The sequence below is a fragment of the Zootoca vivipara genome, chromosome 13, assembly GCF_963506605.1.
Source record: "Zootoca vivipara chromosome 13, rZooViv1.1, whole genome shotgun sequence".
NCBI classification, from domain to species: Eukaryota; Metazoa; Chordata; class Lepidosauria; order Squamata; family Lacertidae; genus Zootoca; species Zootoca vivipara.
The window spans coordinates 13,057,012-13,082,475 of record NC_083288.1 but is presented as its reverse complement, the minus strand read 5'-3'; the positions used below and the strand labels follow the sequence as shown (position 1 = coordinate 13,082,475).

General features: G+C 46.8%; 1 protein-coding gene across 1 annotated transcript; it reads left to right on the top strand.

The window, feature by feature from the left end:
- The first annotated feature begins 177 nt into the window (after nt 1-177).
- KIF18B (kinesin family member 18B) lies at nt 178-23,684 on the top strand. The gene is made up of 16 exons (XM_060282338.1): nt 178-199; nt 4,672-5,002; nt 7,088-7,245; nt 9,888-9,992; nt 10,208-10,318; nt 12,238-12,435; nt 13,290-13,466; nt 13,596-13,670; nt 14,915-15,030; nt 17,210-17,324; nt 18,219-18,334; nt 18,727-18,953; nt 19,657-20,221; nt 21,242-21,346; nt 22,427-22,518; nt 23,459-23,684. Exons 2-16 carry the CDS (start codon nt 4,684-4,686, stop codon nt 23,494-23,496), a joined length of 2,517 nt encoding a protein of 838 aa, XP_060138321.1. The 5' UTR covers nt 178-199; nt 4,672-4,683; the 3' UTR covers nt 23,497-23,684.
- Nucleotides 23,685-25,464: the final 1,780 nt, after the last annotated feature.

The following is a 25,464-nucleotide window of genomic DNA, read 5'->3' as shown; positions in this document are numbered from 1 at the left end:
CCCCTGAAAGCCTAGCCGGAACTACTACTCCCAGCATGCATAGCGAAAGGCATCTATTTTTGTCCCTTCTTGCCAAGGGAACAGACTGACCAATTAAGAGACGCGCGTGGTAGTCCACCAATGGGAAGCGGGCGAAGGGGCGTGGCCAGGAGATTTGAACTGGCGAGTAGAAGGAGGCAGAATTGCGTGCAGGATCTCGGTAAGGGGACTTAGAAAGAATGTGGCGCGTGTTTAGGGGTGCTGATGGTTGATTTTTATTTGGGGGGGTTGGGAGGGAGAAAAATGTACTGTATATAATATAGGATTCTGTCTGGTGACCAACACGGTACGAGATTATTATCTTGCATCGTCAACTGAACAGCCTTTCCTGCTTTTAGTGCCTTCGGCGGCAGCAATGCGCAAAAAACAGCTCGGGAAGTTTTCGACAGCATGGAGATCTATCAATGTCTGAGGATCATCCTGTCCTTGATGCATCTCCATGTTGTGAAGAAAGAAAGAAAACTCCCCGGCAAGCTCTTGGTATTCAAGCTGCCGTTTAAAAGCACAGGAGCAGGGGCTGGTTAAAACGTTGGCAACTAATGGGAGGGGGGGAGGGTAAGGGGTTGTTCTGTGCTGAACAAGCACTCATTTTTGCTCCTGGGTTAAATATGAATTTTAAAACGAATTATTCCCCCGACCCCTCTTGCATGGAGATTGTTGTAAAAACTAGTGACACGTGAAAAAAAATTCGTGCCCTAGGCCAAGCTGCTGATTACGGCCCCGCTAAGGGGGAAATTAGCCTTGTTAGCCTGTTTGATCTGACCTTCCTCAAAATAGCCTCTTATTTCTGTCTTCAGAAGAAACAAATCCAGTATAGGGCCAAGAATATATATATTTTTGTGGCTGTTCTGCAACATCTCCTTGGCTTTTCTGAACAGAGCACCACAGACCACAGTCTGCGTTTAGAATGTCCACCACACATCAAATATAATATACATTTCAAGCCAAACTGTCCTGGGAGAACTGTAAACAGGATCTCCTGGGGCTTTTTGGTTTGTCTGTTTTTTATAAATGTTATTAGCAGCCCTGAGATTAGGGGATTTAGATTATGATCCAGGTTCAGCGAGTGAGAGGGTTAAGTTTCCCCTCTTATGCTGTTTTCCCAGTCCACATAATTCTCCACACTCAAGCTGCTGTTTGCCCCTTAGTGTAAAACGCAGTATCTGTATGTTTTTGTTTCCCTTCCATTTGTGAACATATGAAAATATCCTGATACCAGCTTATTAATTTTAAGGAATGAAGGACTGAACTAATCTATATTGACTTGACCAACGGTGCTACGCCACTTGGTGATACGGGATCATTCCAGATATTCCCAGTCCCCTGGTATTTTTAAATGCAGGGACAAATTTATTTTATCCAGTGATAGCTTTGCTCTAGCCTAGCAGATACTTGATTTTTGCTAATCCTATTGCAGTCCTCTGAACCACTGCTAAAAACATGACTGTCGTACAAAAAGAATTTTTATTTATTTATTTGCTTACTGACATTGCAACCCTAAGAATATCTTATCAGAAGTAAACCCTATTGAATTAAATGGGGCTTACTCCCAGTAAGTGGGTTTAGGATTTCAGCCTTATAGAATGTCTATCTGGCCCCCATCACACAGTGATGTTGGCTCAGGCCACAACAGCTTAAAAATATAAATAATAAGAACAAGAATCAAATGCAGTTTAAGATGTGGATAGTTCAGTTGGTTAAAGTGCGGTGCTGATAATGCCATGGTTGCAGGTTCAGTCCTCATAATGGACAGCTGCATATTCCTGCCTTGCAAGGGGTTGGACTAGATGTCCCTTAGGGTCCCTTCCAACTCTACAATTCCGTGATTCCAAAAACGTGCTGCTCGTAATCCCTCTATTAAATATTACAGGTCATGCCAAAATATAACAATAAATAGTGGTAGAAAACCAGAATATAAACAAAAAAACAGATTTGAAGAATAGATTTTGAAAGCAATGATTCAAAGTATTAATCCATTAGACTTCAGTTTTTGTTTTTGGCTTTCCCCTTGAAAGGAATTCCAAAATGTTATATTTGCAGTTCTCAGAATTGCTAAATGGTGACTTTGCACAGACAGCACTTCCTTTCAACCACGTGTGGCCCCCGCTAGACATTTCCCATTTTCCTCAGTTTCAGGATGTTTCTGATCTGTTCCAATCTGTCCCTTAAGACATAAATTGAGCCCTTTGGAAACGATTTTGTGAACATGGCCTGAATCCCGAAGTAGAAGTGAAGGCACTGCCTTACTACAAAGCCGTCAGAAGTGATTGCTCTTTTCAGAGAGGACAGCTGTTATTAAAACCCACATTTATAATCTTGCAACAAATGAATGCATTGATTAGCCGGTACAATCAATCAATGAGTGCCTTTGGCCGTTAATCCCTTTTGGCTGAACAGGGCTGTAAATTTGTTGCCTTAGTCGCATTAAAGCAAGACAAATTTATCATCCTGTGTTCAGTTGCTGGGCTCTGAACTTCAGGAAGGTTGTTGAGACATTCTGAAGGACTCCGAGGAGAGTTAGGTGAATGACTGGCATGTGGCTGGTTATTTGCTACTTCCCTGCTTACTGGAGCAGAATGGTTTTTCTCTGTGAATGAATAGATGGCATATGAAATTGCAATTTGTTTATCTCACCATCATCTCCTTATGCAAACTTATGTTGACTTATGCATGCATGTCCCCAGGGTTCCCAACTGCACTATACATTTACGGAAGGATCATGCCACTATAAGCAATCATGGATTTCCCCTTTGTTAGGTGACTCCTCCTCCTTCTTTGGCGGTCCCTCGTAGCCGAGTAAGATTGTCTTCCATAAACACGGTTTTAACAATGAGTCCGTAAGTGATTGTGGAGGCCAATTCTGGATCCACACATCCTTCCACAGTGGGGACATAGATTTCCGGGCAGGAGTTGATCACGGTGTGGATTTGCCAAGCGTGCCTTCCTCGTAGCACATTTCTCCCTTGTGTCCTGAGTTCAAGTGTCTTCAAAGCCCATGACACCTTTGGTAAAGGCTGTTCTCCAATTGGAGCACTCGCAGGCCAGTGTTTCCCAATTGTTGGTTTTTATACTACATTTTTTAAAAAAAAATGCCTTGAGACAGTCTTTAAACCTCTTTAATAATAATAATAATAATAATAATTTATTATTTATACCCCACCCACCTGGCTGAGTCTCCCCAGCCACTTTGTTCCCCTCCCAGAGCTATAATTCCCATAGTTCCCTGGGAAGAAGGATGGATTGTTAAACCAACTGGGGCAGAGGTTTTCAACCTTTTTGAGTCCACGGCTCTCTTGACCAAGGGTCCCCAAACTAAGGCCCGGGGGCCGGATGCAGCCCAATCGCCTTCTCAATCCGGCCCGCAGATGGTCCGGCAATCAGCATGTTTTTACATGAGTAGAATGTGTCCTTTAATTTAAAATGCATCTCTGGGTTATTTGTGGGGCCTGTCTGGTGTTTTTACATGAGTAGAATGTGTCCTTTAATTTAAAATGCATCTCTGGGTTATTTGTGGGGCCTGCCTGGTGTTTTTACATGAGTAGAATGTGTCCTTTTATTTAAAACTAGGTGGCCCGGCCACGCGTTGCTGTGGGTCATCCCTGTGATTCCCCCCACCCTGTCCCAATCCATGACGTATCCCGCCCCTCCTCCCTCCAACCCCCTGGCTCATCCCTGTGTTTCGGTAGGATACCCTTCCCTCTGTTTTCCCCGGGGAGTGTTGTCCCCCCCCCTGTATCTCCATACATTGGCCCCTGCGCACGCATTGTGAACATTTTTATATGCTTTCTGCGGCACCCCTGTGGGGCTCAGGAGCCCGGTTAGGTCACCCTTTGCCTACAGAGCAAGCTGCCCCATAGGAGCCTGGGGAAAGGAGGCCCACATCCTTAAAAGCCCAATGGAGACTGGCCAAAGGTGAAGCCATCACCTTACTTTGGGTGGCAGCAGCAGGCGCTGCCAGACCTGCATGGCAGAAAGGCTCTCCTTCAGCACCGGGCACTCAGCTCCCAGGCTGGCCTCGCACACAGCAAGCACAAGAAGGGCCTGCCTGCCCGCCTGCCCGGCCTCCCACTTGTCTGTCCATTCCCAACAGCAAGGGCTAGCAAACTGGCTGGCTGGACTTCCTCACATACTTGCCTGCTAGCTCCGAGGGCATCTCAGCTCCTGGTATCAAAACCCCCTGGCCAGCCCCAGAGGCATTATTTGCCTGGGGAGCTTATAGCCAGGGCTGCTACAACAAACAGCTGGGCAAGCCTTTGGGATGCAGAGATGCGAGAGGGCATCAGAGGAGGGAGGGAAGGAAAGAGGGACAGAGGCCAGAGTTACCCACGGCACCCGACCATCATTCAGTCAAGGCACCCCAGGGTGCCACGGCACACTGGTTGAAAACCAGTGACTTTGGGGGATATGGGGTCTCCTAATAACTCTCAACACGCTACAGTTCCCAGGATTCTTGGGGGAAGCCTTATCTTTTTTAAAGTAGTTGTACAATACTTGTTTTAAACGGGGAATGTGGGTGTGGCTCAGTTTGCAGAGCTCCATCGAGGGCAATTCATCACCTGCTCAGAATCAACAGGGATGCGAAGACTCCAGTGCTGCGCATGTTGACCTGCTCCCGTCCTCTCTTTGACACAGAGCCCTGAAGCCATGGCGCACGCCCCGCCCGCTGGAGAGGGCAGCGTGGCGGTAGTGGTGCGGGTGCGGCCGCAGACCCCCCGCGAGCGGGAGGCGAACCGCCAAAGCGTGGTGCAGGTGGTCGGAGACTGTATGTTGGTGTTTGATCCCGAGGAGCCCAGCCCGCCGGGGGTCTTCGCCCAAGCTCAGGACCCTCCGTCGAAAAGGAAAGGCAAGAACCTGACGTTCGCTTTTGACCGGGTGTTCGGCGAGAGCGCTACCCAAGCAGAGGTGTTTGAGAATACGACCAAAGAGATCCTGGACGGTGTTCTGAATGGCTACAACTGTTCAGGTAAGGAGGCTGGAGCTTCTTTTGGCTCTGCCGTAGAGACAGGCGGTCTTCAAGGCCATGCTGTGGCCTGACACCATAGATAAAGGCTAGAGCCGTGATTCCCAATGTGGGGCACACGCCCCACAGGGGGGCAATTTGATTTCGAGAATGAGTTATTAACAGCGATTTATTTTTTGCATTTCTTATGGTTCTAGGGGCCTCACATACAGTATATAAGTACCGTACTTTTCCATGTATAAGACTAGGTGTTTGTTTTTTTTTAAAAAAAATATGCTTAAAAGTTGGGGTTGTCCTATACATGGATAGTGCATAGGGTGGACGTTTGATTGGTTGCTGCTGTGGCTGTCAGTAGCTATTGGGCATGTTATTGGGTACTGTGTCAGTGGCTGGTGTTGATTGGCTGACGCTGTGATAATTGGACGGGCGATGGGGACAGGTGAGAGGCGGATTTTGCGGTGCGTGCGGGTGAGCAATTTTTGGCAACCCCCCCTAAAGTAAGCTCAACAACCCTGGGTAATACTTCCCAAGAAAAGCTCAACAACTCTGTGCCATCTCCCCCTATTTTCTTAAATTTGAGTCTTATACGTAGGGGCGTGTTATACGCGGAAAAGTACGGTATATATTGTGACACATATTTTAAAAATTAAAATCAGAATGTACACGGCAGTCAGCTGGTGACAATGGAGAGATTATCTAAACAGAAAATCCACTGGGCGCATTCAGGGGGAGTAGCGCTCTGGGAGCGCTCAGTCAACAGTTGTGGAATTTCCCCCTGAATGCAACCAGTCCATAGCTGTTCATTTGGAGCAGTTGCCATTTTTTAGAGAGGTGTTTTGGGCCGCTACCTGCTTTGAGCACTGGTGATTGGTGGGTATCTACCTTGGGAAATTCGCAGTTTATCAAGGAGGGAATGTATGACGCTTTCTCGTGGGTCCCGTGCTTTATAAGCGAGGCAAATATAATAATACAGTCATACCTCGGTTTAAGTACGCTTTGGTTTGAGTTCTTTCAGTTTAAGTACTCCACAGACCCGTCTGGAACGGATTAATCCACTTTCCATTACTTTCAATAGGAAAGTTTGCTTCAGGTTAAGTACGCTTCAGGTTAAGTACAGACTTCCGGGAACCAATTGTGTTTGTAAACCGAGGTGCCACTGTAACTGCTATAGAACTCTAAATACAAATGGTAAGTGTATTTAACGTATTAAATAAACTCCGATCACAATTCTTTGGAAGCTTGTCTAGACCAAGTTAATGGCCTTTTAGGCTTCCTCCACATGAATAGGAGTGAGGGGCATCAGGATTTTAGAGAAGCTTAGGTGGAGCATGGCCAAAAAATGTTGGGAACCACTAGACTAGAGAGAGATGCCGTTTGGCACTTATGAGACGGAATTGGAAGCCACTCTTGGCCAGTATTAGAAACTCATATATATAAGCTGGGCCCCAAATGGCTCCTTAAACCAGGGTTACAGTCGCCGAAACGGAATGCCTAGTTGCCATTTTGGGGCCAGACGGCTCAAAAGTTGTATTTTTCAATATGACTTTTTGCTTCCGATTTTGCAGATAAAACATAACAGGTAGAATTCTACAGGATGTGTTGTTATGTGTTGAGTGTTACGCTTCCGTTTTGAGTGCCACACTTCCGTTTTGAGTGTTACGCTGAGGTCTGTCTGTTTTTGCTATTTGTTTTGCGTTTTTGTGGCTCTTTTTTTGTCTGTTTTTGTGACTGTGTGGAACCCAGTTCAGCTACTGATTGATTGTGTGACTACATTGATTACTGCTTTCATTTTATGGATTCATGGTCTTGCTAGAGAGTAAAATTCATGTTAAATTGCTGTTTTAGGGGTTGTTTTTAAAAGTCTGGCACAGATTAATCCGTTTTGCACTACTTTCTATGGGAAAGCGCACGCCTTGGTTTTGGAACGCTTTGGTTTGGAACGGATTTAGTTTGAGAACCAAGGTACCACTGTACGTTGGCCCCAGGATTTGAACAGCCTTCCGGCATCTGTTAGTGATCCAGGTGGTTCAATGCACATCCCTGATATTTAGGGGCTGACTCAGTGGCCATGCTCTCCTTCTCTTCCAGTGTTTGCCTACGGTGCGACGGGCGCAGGGAAGACCCACACCATGCTGGGGTCGGAGAAGGAACCGGGCATCATGTACTTCACCATGGAAGAGCTATACAAGCAAATAGAGGCCAGGAAGGAGGAGAAGCACTGCGAAGTCCTTGTCTCCTACCAGGAGGTACCACCCTCGTCCATTTCTTACAACTTCTCTCTACCTTAGGCTGAAGAGAGATGCAATGTTCATAGCAGAGGTCAGAGCACCCCCAGCAGGACCCCAGTTTTGCAGTTTGACCACCGCGCATACAGATAGGCAATTTGAAACTCTGGGTTTGCCCTTGGTCTTGTTCTCTTCAGAAGGACTGCCTGAAGTAGCATATATGTGAGAACGGGGCCTTTTCTGTGGTGGCTCCCCGTCTGTGGAAAGCTTTCCCCAGAGAGGCTCTCCTGGTGGCGTCATTCCATTCCATTAAGCATCAGGCAAAAACATTCCTCTTTAACCACGCCTTTGGCCATTAAATAATCTTATAGCCTGTTAAAAGTGTTGGGTTTATTTTATTTTTTGTTTATTAGAAGAGCAATTGACTGTTAAACCACTCCAGGGATTGTAGCTCTGGGAGGGGAATAAGGGTCTTCTAACAACTCTCAGCAACGCCAACAAACTCCAGTTCCCAGGATTCTCTGGGGCTGGGGGGGAAGGAAGTGACTTTTTAAAGTGGCATGATGCTGCTTTGAATGTATAGTGCAAATGGGGTCCAATGCAGGAAAATGTACGTTGCAGGGGGTTGGACTAGATGACCCACGGGGGTCCCTTCCAACTCTTCCAGTTCTATGATTCTATGAGTTATCAAGGCACTGAAGGCAAGTTTCATACCAGCTTAGCTACAATCAAAAATATCTTGTGCGTGTTTTCTCTCCCGGGGCTGCAACCTGATTAAAGGCATTTTGAATGATGAATAAATCAATTGATCTATTGATTAATTTTGCATATGGTTAAGACGCTACATTTCTGACACAAGAGTGACACCTTTCCGGGGCTGTGACAAATAACCATGTGCCAGGAAAACAGCACTTTCCATTTGCAGAAGGCAAGGCTTCTGATTTATAGGAACCTCTGGAACAATATGGAATGCAGCAGGGACTCTGTGGCCCTCCAGATCTTATCGGACTCCAACTCCCATCAGCCCTTGCCAGCATGGCTGATGGTGAAGGATGCTGGGAGGTGGAGTCCACCAACTTCTGCAGGGACACAGGTTCCACACCCCTCGGATATGGCACAGAAAGGAAGCACAGAGACACCGTCCAAGAAAGCGCTTTGCTATTAGATCATGCACACACGTTGCAGGAGACTTCATCTCAGAAGAGAAAAAGGCCACTGGAAGAGGGTGCTTGCCACCTGCAGTTTCCATAAGGGAATTGTGTGTAAAAATCACATAAAAAACAACAACAGCCAGCTGCCTGATTAATTGGAGGCACCTTTTTAGTTGATTAAAAGCTTCGAAGCAATTGATCTAACTAATTAATCAATTAATCACTGCGGCCCCGCTTGTTTCAGTCCTTGGGCTCCTGCCCATGGCATACGAAGTGCAGCTCAGACCTGTAATATCTAGTTGGTTGGCAGAGCTTCCATCTAGTGCGTTCCCCAGTTCAAAGGGAACCCCGTTTTTTACAGGGTAGCGTGCTACGCCTGTAATGGTGAGAGCTACGCCCAGGGTTCGCCGCTGTGTTTTTGGCAAGGCCGTTCCACGGACGGGTGCTCTGTTCGCTTGCGATCTGCTTTGGCTTTCCTCCCTCAAAAACAAAAAAAAATCTGGAAAACTTTCCAGTTGATGGTTCTCCCCCAGCCCCCATATGTGTTGCCTTGTTACTATAAAGTATTCGGGGCAACCTACCCAAACTAGAAGCACAGATGGAACTACCATTAAAACAGTCAGATACGTTAAAAATCAAAAGTATATTTTGCTGCCAGGCTAACAGGGTTGGCACACTAGCGGCCAAAATTGTGGAAACCTTTTGGGAAAAGTGCATTTCTGAGGTTTGATGGCTCATAACACCTGATTTGCTCTCTAAATCCTCATGTTCATTGGCTACGTTCAAATGAAGGAAAGCTCCTGCATATCAACCTAAGCAAGTTGTGCTTCCTTTTTCTAGTTCTTTGGCTATAACTTTTGATAGAATACAGGTGATTGAACAAACTTGGTTGCATTACACTCTAAATTAAAATATCTCTCCACTGATATATAATTTTATGGTATCACTCCAAAAATAAGTGGTGTTATGAGCCATCAAACCTCAGAAATACACTTTTTCCAAAGGGTTTCCACAATTTTGGCCACTAATTTTTGGGCATAATGCAGGCACCAGTGCAGGGGAGGTCCTGCCCTGTTTTTGCCTGTCAAAGGTTCATCAGAATTGGATTGTTTGGGGGAAGTTCTACTTTTTAATCGGCAGAGAACGAATAAACCTTTTAGTTTCCTCCCTGCCCACATCAGATCACTAGATGCCCCCGAAAACTGATTGACTGGTTTATCCGACCAGCTTCCTGCAGCCTGAAAGAGCAGGTGGTGACTCTTGCTGCTTAGATAAGGAGGGGGCTGTGCTCTTGGCTACAGCGTCAAGCTGGTTTTCCAGGCATGGATAGGGATTGGAGCAAACACGCCAACAGGAGCAGCAGATAGGATCTGCTGGGGTGTTTGCACCTTGCCAACCTCACCTCCCAGTGAGTGACAGTGACACACCTGCTGGAAAACTAGCATAGCGGCTCTGCCCCAGCCGGAAAGCCACTTCTGGAGTGCTGTATTGAAGCCTGATTCTTTCTTCCAGGTGTACAACGAGCAGATCCACGACCTGTTGGAACCGAAGGGCCCACTGGCGATTCAGGAGGACCCAGAGAAAGGAGTCGTGGTACAAGGGCTGTCCTATCACCAGGTGGGTACGATGATTGCCTTTGCAGGGAGGACAATATGGGGTGTGTGTGTGTGTGTGCATATATCTATACAATATGTAGATAAAAGAGCCTATCACTTGCTTAAGGGATTTCTCCAGCTGTGGTGGGAACATGAAGGGGAAGTTACTGTCCGTGGCTGTGGCACAATGCTTTTCTCAACAGTCTCTCTTTCTCTCTGCTGGCCTGTGCCTTTTAGCCAAAATCGGCAGGGCAACTCCTGGAGATGCTGAGGCGAGGAAATCTGAACCGTACACAGCACCCCACAGACATTAACGCCACCTCTTCACGCTCCCATGCAGTCTTCCAGGTAAGTGTGGCAGAGATGGTTAGGGACCATACACAACTTTTTGCAGGGCACCGTAATTAGGAAGACATTCCTTTCCCTCTTCACATAGGAAGTATTATTTCTGTCCCTCAATGTAGTGAAAGCCTTTTGTACGTTCGTGATGATTTGTGCTCTTGATGGCATTTAGCCAGTCGTATGCGATCCCACAAAAGGTTTTGGGGCAGTTACAGAGCTTAATTTCAAATCAGTGAGCATCCTGTAACTTCCTGCTGAATTCCTGCAGCTTTTCATACCGCAAATGCTATGGTGGTTTTGTTTTGGTTTGGTCCCACTTGCTTTGTGCTATAGTGGAAGGCTGCCACTATATTATTATTGTGTCAATGCTAAGTAGCAGAATACACCCATCGAAAAAACCCACCAGCCTGCAGAAGCCTTAAAATAAAATAAAAAAAAACAATAAGATTTTATTATTTCAGCCACGGACCAGTTCCAGCTCACATACAATATCAGGGAAGTCATAAAGCACAATAGGGATACATTTGAATTTGCAATTGGGCATACCAGGGACAATACAGATCTAACAGCAGTTAAAAATATATAAGTTAAATCTTAATCACTAAAATATAACCTAAAATTGTCATTTAAGGCCTCAGTCATTATGGTAGCACAGCTTGTTCCCTAAGTTTTATGGCAGTCGCACAGAATTTGGCCACCCTTAGCGTGATCTCTGGATCCTTGTCCTCTACCAGGGATTTTAGACATTGAAGTTCGGACCCATTTGGAGATTTTTGTATAGCAGGGATGATAAGTACCGAACGTATATCCCTGTAGAAACGACAGCGTAACAAGACATGAGAGACTTTTTCTACCTCCATCAAGCCGCAGGGGCAGACTCGTTCCACATATGGTTTACCCTCGAATCTGCCCTGCAATAAGGCAGATGGCAGCACGTTGAATCTAGCGAGGGTAAGCAACCATCTGTATTTAGGTAATTTTGACAGATATATTGGTGAGGAGACCTCTCGAAGCCTTTAATCATGAGGTCTGTTGCCCTGTGTGTGGCTTCCTGGAGATATTTTGTCTTGCCACTGTGGAAAATGGAGGTTAGACCAGATGGACCCTTGATCCGATCTGTGTTCTTGTGGGGTAGATAAAAAGCCATGCCTCTTCCTCCTTTACAACATTGGGGGAAATGTATCTGTCTCTCTACATCACCTCCTAGTCATCTCTCACCTGGCTACTCCAATTTCTTCTCTAGCCTTGCATTACCTTACCTTGGTACCTCCCCTTCACCTTTACAGAGTGTTCTGGGGCCAAAACAATTCACCCCTCTTGCTGCTCTGACCCACATGGTAAAGGACCCCTGGACAGTTAAGTCCAGTCAAAGGTGACTATGGGGTTGCGGCGCTCATCTCGCTTTCAGGCCGAGGGAACCTGTGTTTGTCCGCAGACAGCTTTCCGAGTCATTTGGCCAGCAGGAGTAAACCACTTCTGGCGCAACGGGACACTGTGACGGAAGCCAGAGCGCACGAAAATGTCGTTTACCTTCACGCCGCAGCACTACCTATTAATCTACTTGCACTGGCATGCTTTCGAATTGCATTAAAAGCTTCCCAATAACAGGACTGCCTTCAGGTGTTGTGTAGTTCTCCATCCCCTTGACATCTGATGGGAGGGCGTTCCACTACTCCCCTCTGCCTGGTTTCCTGTAACTTCACTTCTCTCAGTGAGGGAACTGCCAGAAGGAGCTGGACCTCAATGTCCAGGCCAAACAATGGAGGTGGAAATGCTCCTTCAGGTATACAGGGCCAAGACCATTTAGGGCTTTAAAGGTCAGCACCAACGCCGATTCAACTGGCTATTCCCAATGCTGCTTTTCAGGAAGTTCAGTGCTCTACCACCCACACCAAGGGATGCAGCACTTTTAAACTTTTTTTCAGATCCATGTGAAGCAACGGGATCGCGTTGTGGGCATCTCCCGGGACCTTCGTGTGGCCAAGATGAGTCTGATCGACTTGGCAGGCTCAGAGCGGGCCTCTGCCACCAAGGGCAAAGGGGAGCGGCGGCGCGAGGGGGCCAACATCAACCGCTCCTTGCTGGCTCTCATCAACGTCATTAACAGCCTGGCTGATGCCAAGGTAACGCCTTTGCTACTTCTTCCTGCCCCTGGGTTTAGATTTCTGTGATCTGCCCCTGAGTTTACTGTTCAGGGACATGCTCAGACATTGTTAAAAGCCAGGGCACCTGAGTTCGCTTAGTGACAGTCATTCCCGCGTATATATTTTTATATAATAAAGTGTGTGTACAAAAATGCTTCGAAGGCTTTCAGCATAATAAATCTGATCGCGTTATCCAGACTGGTAGAGGCTTGGAAGATGTGCAGCATGATTCGGGGTGGGTGAGGAGCGTCTATTGCCTGTTTTTATAAAGAAATAATGCCTTGCTGCAACATCCCCTCTAATTCTTCCGTCCTTTTCTTGTTCTCATAAAGTGTTTCCTGCACACAAACGTTTTGCAGGAACCCTGGAAAATTCAGCTGCTGAAAAGTGGAGTCCTTCCCACCCCCTGTTATGTATCTCAGCTTCACCACAAGGGGGTGAAGTTGTAAGACTAACAGCACAATACTCTGCATAGAATCACAGAATTGTAGAGTTGGAAGGGACCCTGTGGATCATCTAGTCCAACCCCCTGCAATGCAGGGATATGAGACCTGCAGGTATAGAGCAGAATATAAATTTTAATAAATAATAATAATAATGCAGCTGTCCCTTACGGGGATTGAACCTGCAACCTTGGCATTATCAGCACCAGGTATGTTTACTTGGACGTAAGACCCACTGTGTTCCCTGGGGCTTACCTCCTGGTAGGCGTGCACATGGGATTGTAGCCGCAGTAGCCACAGAAGAATTATAGGGGAATTGTGGGCATTTTCCTGTGGGAACATGATTTTGATAAACCCAGTTTTCGTCTCTCCTTCCTTTTTGGCCCACAGGGCAAAAAGCCTCACATTCCATACCGAGACAGCAAGCTTACGCGCCTCCTAAAGGATTCTATCGGTGGGAACTGCCGGACCATAATGATAGCCGCTGTTAGTCCCTCTGCGCTTTCCTACGAGGACACCTACAACACCCTAAAGTATGCCAACCGAGCTAAAGAGATCAAACTCCTAGTAGGTATCGGAGAAAGCCCTTGAAAAGCCAACCTCTTAAATCAGGCCGGAATTGCTACTTGTGCAAAAATGCAACGGCCTTCCCCATCTCAAAATTGCCTGCTTTCTGTGCTTTGTCCTGGCCTGCAGATGAAAAGCAACGTGGTCAGTGTAGATTGCCATATCAGCCAATACGCAGCGGTTTGTGAGCAACTGAAAGCAGAGGTAAGCAGAACCTTTTCTCTTTGGGTGGGAATCTGAGAAAGGGGAGGGGGTCGTTGTCTAATTAAGCATTATTAACGGGGCATATGGTGGTCCATGGCTACCAGTCACATTGACATATGTGACCTCCATAATTAGCCAACAGCCCTGGCTAGTGGGGCATTTTTGAATTGCTAGGCGAGGTATGCAATCCCTCTGTCTAGTTAAAAAGTTTCACCGCAGTGCCAAGGAGCTCAAAACTGCTGTGTGGCAGTCCAGCTATCGATTCTTGCTGTTTACTAGCAAACTGATGCTTTGCTCCCGCTCCCTGTTAGCATTGCCATACACCAAGCTTTTGGGGGGCCCAGCGGCCCGTGCCGGATTACCAAATTGGCAGAGCAGGTCCCCCATGCCTTTTAGGGGTCCTGCAACAACGGATCAAAATAATACTGATTTGATCTTGAAAGAAAATTACAATCAAGCTTTCTTAGTTTGATGTTATCCCACTAGAGCATGCACACGGGGTGGGGAAGAGAGATTTCGACTGCCGTGGGGCCTTCGCAGGGTTTAAACCGGCACTGCCAGGGGCCTAGTTAGGAATCTAGCAAACTGGTGTGGCAACCACAAAATGCACCCTTTACAGAAGAAAAAACTGGTGAGTCTCAATAAGAAGCAACAGGAAAAACACCTGAGCGCAGGTGAAACAAGGGACAGACGGGCAAAAAACAGGTTGGTCCCCCACCCACTCAAAAGACATAGAACTTTATTTATTCTTTTAAGGAAGGGCAGGTGTGAGGAGGGTTGTCTGAGGGTGCCCACAGGTGCCATGTTGAAGACCCCAGATACAAATGTTCCCTTCAGGCCAAGTTCCACTCGCGGAAGGTCCTTAGAACTAGTCCTCCGTAGAACGTTATTCAGGACAACACTGTAAACAATTAAAAACATTGGCAGGATTTTTAAAAAACCACTTGCAATGTGACAGGAATCATGGTGACAAACAATTTTTAAAGAAAATATGGGGAACATTATACATTGCAACTGGAAAAGAATAACTATGGAACCCATGGAGGGGTGGAGGGAAGTCTAGGGGTTCAGAGAATCCTATTTGTTTATGATTTACATGTGAATGGAAATGGAAAATCAAATAAAAAAATATTTAAACTAACCATGGCCACGAAAGCATGATTGGTTTGTAATACGGACAATACACTGTGATCTTGGGAACTTTGCCCTGTGTGCGAAATAAATAATTTTTTTACGCCTCTCAGGTGGCTGAATTAAGAGGGCGGCTCCGGGCCTATGAGGAAAATGTCCCAGAGGTTAGGCCTCACCTTGTGCCACCTGTTCTGACACCTTCCAGACCTGGCCAGGATGAGTTTCTCAGGTAGGTCTTCTGTATGTCATTCCACAGGAAGCATTGGAGTCGCTGCCTTTTGATACAGACAGGACTGCAAGAAGCCTGTGCAAAGTGTGGCATTTAAAGCTGAAATCTGGCCAGTCATGGACCCCAGGATTTAAAGGATCTGTTCTGGGCCTCCTCCCAACCTCTTCTTTACCTTCCCTAAAAACCAAGGCTTTTCGAAGATATTCAGAGACATACAGTCCTTAAATTTTCCTCTCTTTTTTTTTTTAACCACAACAACCACGAGGCCTAGAAATTTGCCTCTATTTAGAAAACAATGCTGCCCACGATTCTCAAGTGTTGTGGAATCCACTGTCAGAGGTCTTCGCCCACAATAATAATTTAATAATAATGATTTAAAAATAATAATAATAATTATATCCTACCCATCTGGCTGGGTTTCCCCAGCCACCCTGGGTGGCTTACAACATATGCAAAAATGCAACAAAACATCAAACATTTAAAGAAAACAAAATATCCTCTACAAGCAGCAAGCAGACCAATAAACCAATAGAAACCGACAATAACAATAATAACAGCAATAATAAACAGTTTATAGTTATATCCAAATTAAAATAAAAGACCGCATCCACACCATGCTGAGAGCTATACTGTATAATCCTGCGTCTAAGACTACTTTTTAACCCAGGAAAATCTTCTCAAAAGTCAGGGGACGTCTTATACGTTAGGTCGTATTTCTTAAACAGTGAGTATATCCCAAACTCTATATTTTAACTGGAAAAGTTGGGGGTCGTCTTATACACTCAGTTGTCTTATACGCCGGAATATACGGTAGTTTGTTTAAGGTGCCGAGAGTTGTTAGAAGACCCCCCCCCCCTGCCCTCATGGAGCTACAATTCCCAGATTATCCCAGGAAGTGAAGTTGATTGTTAAACTGCTCTGAGAGGGGAGGGAGGGTCTCCGAACAATAATAATAATAATTTATTATTTATATCCTGCCCATCTGGCCAGGTTCCCCCAGCCACTCTGGGCGGCTTCCAACAAAACATTAAAATACAGAAATCAAACATTAAAAGCTTCCCTAAACAGGGCTGCCTTGAGAACAATTCTTTCTTCACCCTTAACAAACTACAGCTCCCATAATTCTTTGAGGGAAGCCGCGAGTGTTTAAAGTGGCATAACAGGGCTTTAAATGCACGCTGTGTGAACGTCTACTGTTAGCTACATGTATCGCTGGGGTCAGGGCCGGATCTGTAGGTTTGATGAGGCCCTAAGCTACTGAAGGTCATGGGGCCCTTTATATGTCCAGCTGTCCTTTGTCAACAACAAAATGTCGCTGCTTTTTGTGTTGAATATACTGTATACTATATGGTAATTTATGGACCTAATAGGTATCAAAAGCCATTTGCACATAACAAGATATGTATTTTGTCAAAGTAATTGTTGAACTGAAATACAATTAAGAAGAAGTATATTAATAGTGAAATACAATTAAGAAGTATATTAATGGTCAAATAATTATTAAGCCCTAACTTAAAATGAATTTTTATTCATAACAAACTTAATGATGCACATTGGCATTTGGCAATAACAAAAGTTCCTTTAGAAACACAATTTACAAAGACTCATAATCTAGTCCCTAGAAACTTGCTATAACATGAAATACTAATAGCAAACCAGTGATATTCTAGGGAGCAGGCTAGCAGGCAGGGCCCATTATTTACATCATAAGAGCCTACACAACAGAAAACATTGTTGCTGTATGTAGGCTTTATTTCATTTGTTTTTTATCTTATATTTTGGAAATGTACATCCAGGTTGTTGTTTTTTCCCTTTAAATTTTTTGGGAGCCCCCAAGAGAGTGGGGCCCTAAGCTATAGCTTGTTTAGCTCATACGTAAATCCGGCACTGCGCAGGGGTAAGGAGAGAGGTACAGATCATTTAATTGCCTACCGAGGGTGGGAGTGGGCTATGGGTGAGAATGAAACCGGCTGAGAGCCGGCGTCATGTCTAGGAGCCCAAGCTATGAAACAGGACATCCTTGGTTTGAATTTCACCTCCTTCCAAGACTTTCTCAAACTGAGCAAGGCTGTGCCCCCAGAAGCGGGGCGCGGGAAGGTTAGACCAGATGTCCTTTGGGTTTCCTACCAGCGCTTGGTAGAGAATGGTTGGTGACACCCCACTCTTGCACTTGGTACAGGTCAAAGGAGGCTTGTTCCGACTATGAAGCCCCGGATAAGGGCGATGGCAAGACAGAGCTGTCGAAGCCAAATGATGGTGCCTCTCGTTCAGGAAAAAGCAGCACGGCAGAACAGGTAAGGGCCATGAAGGATGTGGGGTGGGCATCCAGGAGATCTCAGCATGTAGATCGTTTTTCCTGAGGCTTTTCCATCCAGAGATCCGCTCAATATCTGCACTGCCTCTCTCAAAGATTCACACATGGTTGTTCTTATATCTGGCCGCTGAGACCGTTTTTTGGCTAATCCTGGAGCGCCCCATGAGGCAGCAAGTAGATTTGTGGGTGCTTTGATCAGCCCCCCTGAGGGTGCTCTTTTCTCATCCGCACCCAGGGGAATTGGGAGTGTTGCATGACATCGCAGCAGCTCGTCCAATTGTTGTTGTTTTTTAAAAAAATTAATTTATTTGGTTTTTCAGATTAAAAGTTTTACAATCACATATCCAACATAAAAACAAGATTCCACAGAATCTCCAGGACTTCCTTCCTCCCCTTTGTGGTTCCTATTCAGGGGTCAGGAAACTTTTTCAGCAGGGGCCCAGTCCACTGTCCCTCAGACCTTGTGGGGGGCCGGACTATATTTTGCAAAAAAAAATGAATGAATTCCTATGCCCCACAAATAACCCAGAGATGCATTTTAAATAAAAGGACACATTCTACTCATGTAAAAACACGCTGATTCCCGGACCGTCCATGGGCTGGATTGAGAAGGCGATTGGGTAGCCTTAGGTTGCCCACCCCTGGTCCTATTGCTAATCATTTCCTCCTGCATCTTTTACGATAATCCAAATCTTTCCCCTCTCCGGTATGTCCAAAATTCACCTTTAAACTACAAGCGGTTATTCAGATCGTCCAATTGTCAGGCGGGCACAAAGCACGCGATGGGTAGAATTTAGCATCTAGTATATATTGTACAAATTTTACACCTGCATACCCCCCCACACACACCTTTTTTTCTTTCTGTGTTTGATAGATTCGGGAACTGGGGGGGAACTCCAGCTTCTGTGCCACAGAGTCCTCAGATCCAGCTGAGAAGCAGGAGAAGCTGAATGCCGGGTTGCAAGGAATGGATAAAAAGCAGCTGATCAGGTGAGTCGGCGTCTTTCCACCCGATGCAGGGAGAGCGAGGTCTTCTTATCCTGCCATCTCGTGCAGGTTTAAGCACATATCGGGTTGGCAGTCAAATTGATGTCACAGGCATTTCATTCTTTCCAACATGCTGCTTAACTGCAGGGTGGGGAAGGAGCCACGCCCATTTCTCTTTTGCAGCATACACAACATACATTCAAAGTACGCGACTTTCCCCCACTTGAACCCGGGGACCTGGAGTCTTTCGCTCTCTGAAAGGCAAACTACAGTTCCCCGGGATTCTTTGGGGGAAAGCCATGTGCTTCAATCGTATGTTGCGCGCACACAGCCCTTTGCTCCCGTCTCTCCCATTGTGATCCCAGGGTTATTTTCGGCCTTTCTTACTTTCTCAGGCTGGTGATGTCAATCTTGCACGTGGCACAGAGGCAGTACGCCCTTCTGAAAGCTGCCAACCTCCTCACCCCGGATACGAGAGTCGACTTTGAAGACCTGGGCAGCTTGGTGTCGGGAGAGGCCTGTGAGGCCCCAGACGTTTCCGCTCTAAAGGAGCAAGTTGGGGAACTGGATGCGGCTACTCGAGGCAGCCTGGAGCCAGAAGGGCAGCAGCCCGTGGATAATGGTGATTCTTGGGGGGGACGGACAAAATCAGAATATAAAACCACAAAATATATAATCAATAGAAAAGAAATAACCCACACAACCACATTTTAAAAGGGCATAGGATCAAATCAACCAAAGGCCTGGTTAAAAAGGAACATTTTTGCCTGGCACCTAAAGGTGTATAATGAAGGCACTAGGCAAACTTCCCTGGGGAGAGCATTCAACAGATGGGGAGCCACTGCAGAGAAGGCTCCATTCTCATGTTGCCGCCTTCTGGTCCTCTCGAGGAGGAGGCACATGAAGGAGGGCCTCGGAAGATGATCTTAGGGTCCGGGTAGGTTCATATGGAAAGAGGCGGACCTTGAGGTATTGCGGTCCTGACCCGTTTTAAGGTTTTATGGGTCAAAACCAGCACTTTCAATTGGAGCCAGAAACTGATCAGTAGCCAGTGCAGTCGGATTAGAAATAGCAGTGAATGGGATTGGCTGAGTGCAGAGTTCCCCCATTGGCTGATGGGGGGGTTGGCTGAGTGCAGAGCTCCCCCATTGGCTGACTGGGTGGTTGGCTGAGTGAAGGGTTTCCCCATTGGCTGACTGGGTGGTTGGCTGAGTGAAGGGTTCCCCCGATTGGCTGATTCGTACAGTCTCCCGGGTCCATGCCCTTGAGTGTGTGTCTCCCTCTTAGGCTGCCAGGTTTCATTGCTCTCTTCCTCTCTGTCACAGCTGCCCTCCTGCCTTCGCTTCCTGCAGCCGAGTGTGCTGATCCAACGGGCGGTCCTGGGGTCTTGTCCGCTTCACCAGAGAGGGGGCCAATGCCAAGCGCAGCTTTCAAGACCCCCCACCTCCCAACAAAGAAGCGAAGGAAGTCGGCAGAGAGCCCACCGCTGTCCGAGAGGAGCTCCCCTTCTAGCCCCAAGGGGCGGGCCAAGCGCCGGCGGAAGACTCGCCTGTCCCCGCAGCAAGTGGGCTCCCTGAAGGAATGGGCTGCTGCTTTCCCCCAGGCTGACGGCACCAGCACTCCTGTCGTGGATAAAGCCAGGTCTTCTAGTCCGTACAGCCTCCGCCCGCTGCCATGCTGCCCTTTGACAGTGACAAAGACCCGTAGGCCTCTGGCCACCTCAGCCGCCCAGAATTGCTCTACTCCAGCTCCGCCGAGGGGCCTGAACACCACCTTTGACCTCTGCGAGGTTCCCTGCCCTCCTGACGTGAAATCCAGCGCTTCTGAATGCCCTGCCTGGGAGAGCGTCCAGCAGCTCTCTAACCACCAGGGGGCACCTTTCATACCCAGGTGGGTGCCTCTGAGCTGCAAGGCCCTCTGGCATTTCCTTCCCTTTGCAGAGGTTTGGCCCAGGGGCCCCCAGACACAAACTATGCCAATACTTGCAGTTCCCAGTCGAAAGCGTAGGGGGCAGTCTCCGCCAAGCAGCAGGAAAGAATCCCACGAAACACAGTTCCTGCCTCCACTCTTACAATCTAAGTCAAAAAGCCATGGCACAAAAGGAAAAAGCAATGGGGAGGGTGGAGGAAAAGGATTACACTCAGACAACAAATTCCTGATGTTACCAGGTTGGGTGGAAATGGGCTGCTTGTAGTTCAAAAAAAAACCCCAAAACAGGCCTGCGTGGCCTTTTGATAACCCAAAAGTTATGCAGCCAAAAATTGTTGTCCTTACAGAGTGGGACCTTGGCCTTCTGGGCCCTAGCAAGAATCTACTTGTCACTCTTGCTGTGGCAGTTAAGGCTCTCAGTGGCCGAACTGGTACCATCACCTCCAGAGGAGACGGTCCTGCTATTCTTCCTCACAGAGTTGCTTCTACTGTACAATCATTTTAAGTTGGGCGAATTGGGGAGGAAGGCATGAGCCCAGCTGTTAAAAGCACAGGATGTTTCCCATTTCCCAGCAAAGTCTCCAAAAAGTTAAAACTGTTGAGACCTGTCTGCATTGCCTGAAAGTTCCTGGTCTTTAAGATAGCCTTGCAAATAGTTACTAGCCTGCAAGGATTTTTGCTAGCCAGTTGGGTTTGTACGTTAGGTGCAGAGGAGGGCCAGAGCACTCCCCTCCCCAGTTCCTCTGCCAGTCTGCTCACTCGCCTCCATTCAATTCTTTGTGGCCTGCGGCCACCAAGCAAGTATTTAAATGCAAAGTTACTTTAAGAGGCATGGGCCTTTCTTTGGCAGCCAATCCCTGCCTTTTCCCTGTATCTCTTGGCAAATTACAGGTGACCATTTTCCTTGGGGTGGGGAGGGGGGTGTACAGCCATACCCTCCTGTATGATGTGGTCTTGCATTTACCTCCTGCAATCCGTCAGTTCCAGGCTGTCGATGCCAGTATTCACCATGAAGGGTTCCTCCATCCCTCGGTCGTCCTCCTTGGCTTCCAAAACCACAACGCAGAAGAGGAGGCACACCACAAAGTAAGCTCACTCTCCTCTTCAATAGCCCTGCCCTGGGAACACTGCTATGTCCTCCTGGCCCTGATTGCGGACATCAAAAACAGTGGTACCTCATTTTACAAACACAATTGGTTCCGGAAGTCTGTACTTAACCTGAAGCGTACTTAACCTGAAGCGAACTTTCCCATTGAAAGTAATAGAAAGTGGATTAATCCGTTCCAGATGGGTCCGCGGAGTACTCAACCTGAAGTGTACCTAACCCGAGGTATGAGTGTAATAAAATTACAATAAGACATAAAAGAAAAGAAAACAATTAATTAAAATACAGATTAAAATACAATATTAAAATTTAAAATGCAGCCTCATTTTAAGTAGTCCATAAATCCAAACCAAGAGGGGGGAAAACACAGGGGTCAGACTGATTACAGGTAGGTAGCCGTGTTGGTCTGGGTCGAAGTAAAATTAAAAAATTCCTTCAGTAGCACCTTAAAGACCAACTAAGTTTTTATTTTGGTATGAGCTTTCGTGTGCATGCACACTTCTTCAGATACAGTGAAATAGGAGTCCCCAGGCACTTATGTAGAGAAGGGGTGGGGGTCAGACTGAATCCAACCCAAAGGCCAGGCGGAACAGCTCTGTCTTGCAGGCCCTGCGGAAAGATGACAAATCCCGCAGGGCCCTGGTCTCCTGTGAGAGAGCGTTCCACCAAGTTGGGGCCAATACTGAAAAGGCCCTGGCCCTAGTTGAGGCCAATCTAGCCACCTTATGGCTCGGGATCTCCAGAATATTGTTGTTTGTGGACCTTAAGATCCTCCGCGGGGCATACCAGGAGAGGCGGTCCCGTAGGTACGAGGGTCCCAAGCCGCATAGGGCTTTAAAGGTCAAAACCAGCACCTTAAACCCGATCCTGTACTCCACCGGGAGCCAGTGCAGGGACTGGGAAGGAGGAGGAAAAAGCTCAGGCACGGATTCTTCGTTCTAGAGGGCTTTTAATGAGGAGCAGGAAATGGGGGGGGGGATTGGAGAGGAGCTGTATGTTGTTGGCCTTTCTGCAGGGCTGCTGGAGAAGCCTTGCAATCCAATCTCTCTCCCTCTTTTTAGCCCCGCCACCTACTCGCTGGGTGCACCACGCAGCCGCATTGCCAGGCTTCAGGGAACGTCTCTCAAATCTTCGCGGGTCACGAGCGCGCCAGGTAAACTGGATCCGGCTAATAGTAGTGCAAGACCTCTGATGTCTCTGCCCATATTCTCCCAAACAGTTAAGCCCACAGAGCTCTGATTGTGAAGAGAACGAGGCTGGGGAATGCTTAAGGGGAAGAGCAGGCAGCAGGAGGAGATTGGGAGGTGGGGAGATGCTGGAAGCTGAAGAGCCAAGAGGGTTTTGTGAGCAGGATGAGTCTGGCAGAGAGCAGTCCAGAATCAGAAGCAGAGGCTTGAGAGGAAGAGGGCCAAGAGGCGGAGATGAGGCAGGCTGCTGAAGAGTCACAGGTGTCTCCCCCCCCCTCCAGCTGTGACAAGTTTCCATCTCCCTTTGTCTCCCAGAACCAGAAGAGGCATGTAGAGGGCAGAGGAGAAGTTAGTTCCATGCAGGCGCAGTCTCTGATTGCTTAGGAAATAGGGTTGCCAGACTCAATAAATTAAACAAAGGGCCTGCTGGTTTCTCTTTAAGGTTTCCAGACTCAAAAGAGAGCAGGGCAATTAAAGGCACAGAAGTCCTGTCCTCTATTGAGTCTGGCAACCCTATTAGGGAAAACCCTGGAGAGGAGGGGACTTAGGCAGCTGTAGAGAGGTGCTTCATGGGGGCAAGACCTGCCAAAGATGAGCTGCCGGGCTCATTAGGCCTGAAAAGCCTGTGCAGGTCTATTTTTGCTGGCGGAAGAGTTACCTCCAACTCGCTCAGGGTTGGTTCCTGCTAGCTTGCTACTGTTTGTCTAATAGGCCGAATGAGGCCCTGCCCTGCCCACCTTAGTTAGCTCCTACCTGCCTGCCTTCTTATTTACTTACAACCAGTCAAGGGGTGGCTCTGCCATTGGCTGCAGCTCCACCCTGCCTTCCGCCTCCCAGTCCCACTGGGCACCAGTCGCTTGTAGATTTACCCATCAACTCCCTTCCTAATCTGTGCTCTCCCTACAGGACAACCCTCTGGCATCCCTGCGTGGAAATGGCGCTAGAAAGATTCTGTCGGTCCTGAATGATTGTACCCCATCTTCAGTTGTGTCATGTTCCATGTGCCTTCCTGAAAATCCTCATTGCCCACTCTTTGGTCCCTCAGCATCTGCTGAGGATATATTATTAGGTATATTCTCCTATTATCCTGTATTTAACTACACACACACACACACACACACACACACACACACACACACACACACAAGCAGGAAAAGATACATATATAAATATTCCCGCTTTTGTTTTTTTATATAGATTAGGATTTTTTTAAAAAAAGAAAAAACCATAAAAAGCTTTAATAAAAATGTATGCTATATGTATATGTAGAACAATTAAAAATAAATCACTTTATTTTTTTAACTACGTACATATCAAATATTACTTAAGTCCTATTCTGGTTCATCAGTTCTCACTTTCTACTCTTTTCCTCCTGGATGTGATTGTTTCCAATTCCATAAATTCACAAAATTCCAAATGAATGAATTATACATTTGCCCATTACCCTACACCTTATTCTTCCAAAATGTAATAAAGTTTGGCCAATGAAATGTTTATTTTCCTGTTCCCCCACGCACTAGCAATATTTGTAAATTTTAAAACATAAACTGCACCCCATATCCTCATCATCCAATCCCTCCCCCCTTTTCTTTTGTGACTAATTATCATCTCCGTATCGACATAGGAAACCCATGATTTTGCATTACCAAATAAAATAACTACCAAGTCAAATAGTAATTCCTTCTCGCCACACATACTTTATTTTGAATAGTAGATGATTTTTTTCTTGTACATTCTCACCCTCTCTCCTGTATAAAGATGCCTTGTCACAAAGGCAAACAAGGATAACCTCAACAAATATAGTAACATGGAAGTGGACATTTCTCACTGGCTGCTCCAGTGCTGGAGAGCATGCTCCCTGCTGAAATAAGAATAGGACCCATCAGCATTGGCATGCCGCCGGCTTGTGAATACACTCCTGTTTAGACAATCCTTTCCCTGGCTTGAAGCTCCTGCTCTAATTACTTGTAATTGCCGTTTTTACCCTTTTATTCATTGTGCTGTTTTTATGGGCTCCTTTTATTGTCGCATTTCAGTTGTGGGTAAAATAAACACATTAACTGAAAATAATGCTTTGATGAAATTGCTTTGATGTGTATTATGCGCCCTTATATTTTTGTCATCAGTTTTTATACAGTCGTACCTTGGATCCTGAATGCCTTGTGACTCAAACGTTTTGATTCCCGAACGCCGCAAACCCAGAAGTGAGTGTTCCAGTTTGCAAATGTTCTTTGGAACCCAAACATCCTCCGCGGCTTCCATGGCTTCCGGTTGAGTGCAGGATGCTCCTGCAGCCAATCGGAAACCACGCCTTGGTTGTCGAACGTTTTCGGAAGTTGAAGAGACTTCCGGAACGGATTCCGTTCGACAACCAAGGTACGACTGTACTCGTAAACCAAAGTCATCCTGACAAGCATCATATAAATAGATGATTATAATAGCAAGTCTGTGGTCACAGCAAACTAGAGCCACAGTTGTGAGGCCTGCTTCCTCGGAAGTAAATCCTGCTGTGTTCAACGGTGCATAGCCCTTCAGGACTGCAGCCTGATTTCTGTAGCACACTGGGAAACAAAGGACAGCTCAAGGGACTGTGAAAGGCTTGCTCGGAACCTCAGTGAGATGTGACTTTGGGGCTTTGCCAGATACAGAAGTGGAAAAGAGAAGGATTGTGAGCTGGGACCTTTCGAGCTGGGTCCTGAAGAACTAAGTGTCTTGCTTCCCCTTTCCTGGTGAACAGCAAGAGGGGAATGGGTGAGGAAACAAAGGGATTATTGGGGCACTGTGAAATACAGCCGTACCTCCGGGATGCAAACGCGGCAAACCCGGAAGCATTTTTCCGGGTTTCGCCATGCGTGCATGCACAGAAGTGCTCCACGCGCCGCTCGCATGCGCAGAAGCGGTCCTCTGGTTGC

Excerpts from the sequence above, each read along its gene's own strand:
- KIF18B (XM_060282338.1), top strand. The coding sequence starts at position 4,684 with ATGGCGCACGCCCCGCCCGCTGGAGAGGGCAGCGTGGCGGTAGTGGTG. Across the intron at positions 15,031-17,209 it reads GGCCAGGATGAGTTTCTCAG|GTCAAAGGAGGCTTGTTCCG; the intron begins GTAGGTCTTCTG and ends CACTTGGTACAG. Across the intron at positions 20,222-21,241 it reads GGGGCACCTTTCATACCCAG|TTCCAGGCTGTCGATGCCAG; the intron begins GTGGGTGCCTCT and ends GCAATCCGTCAG.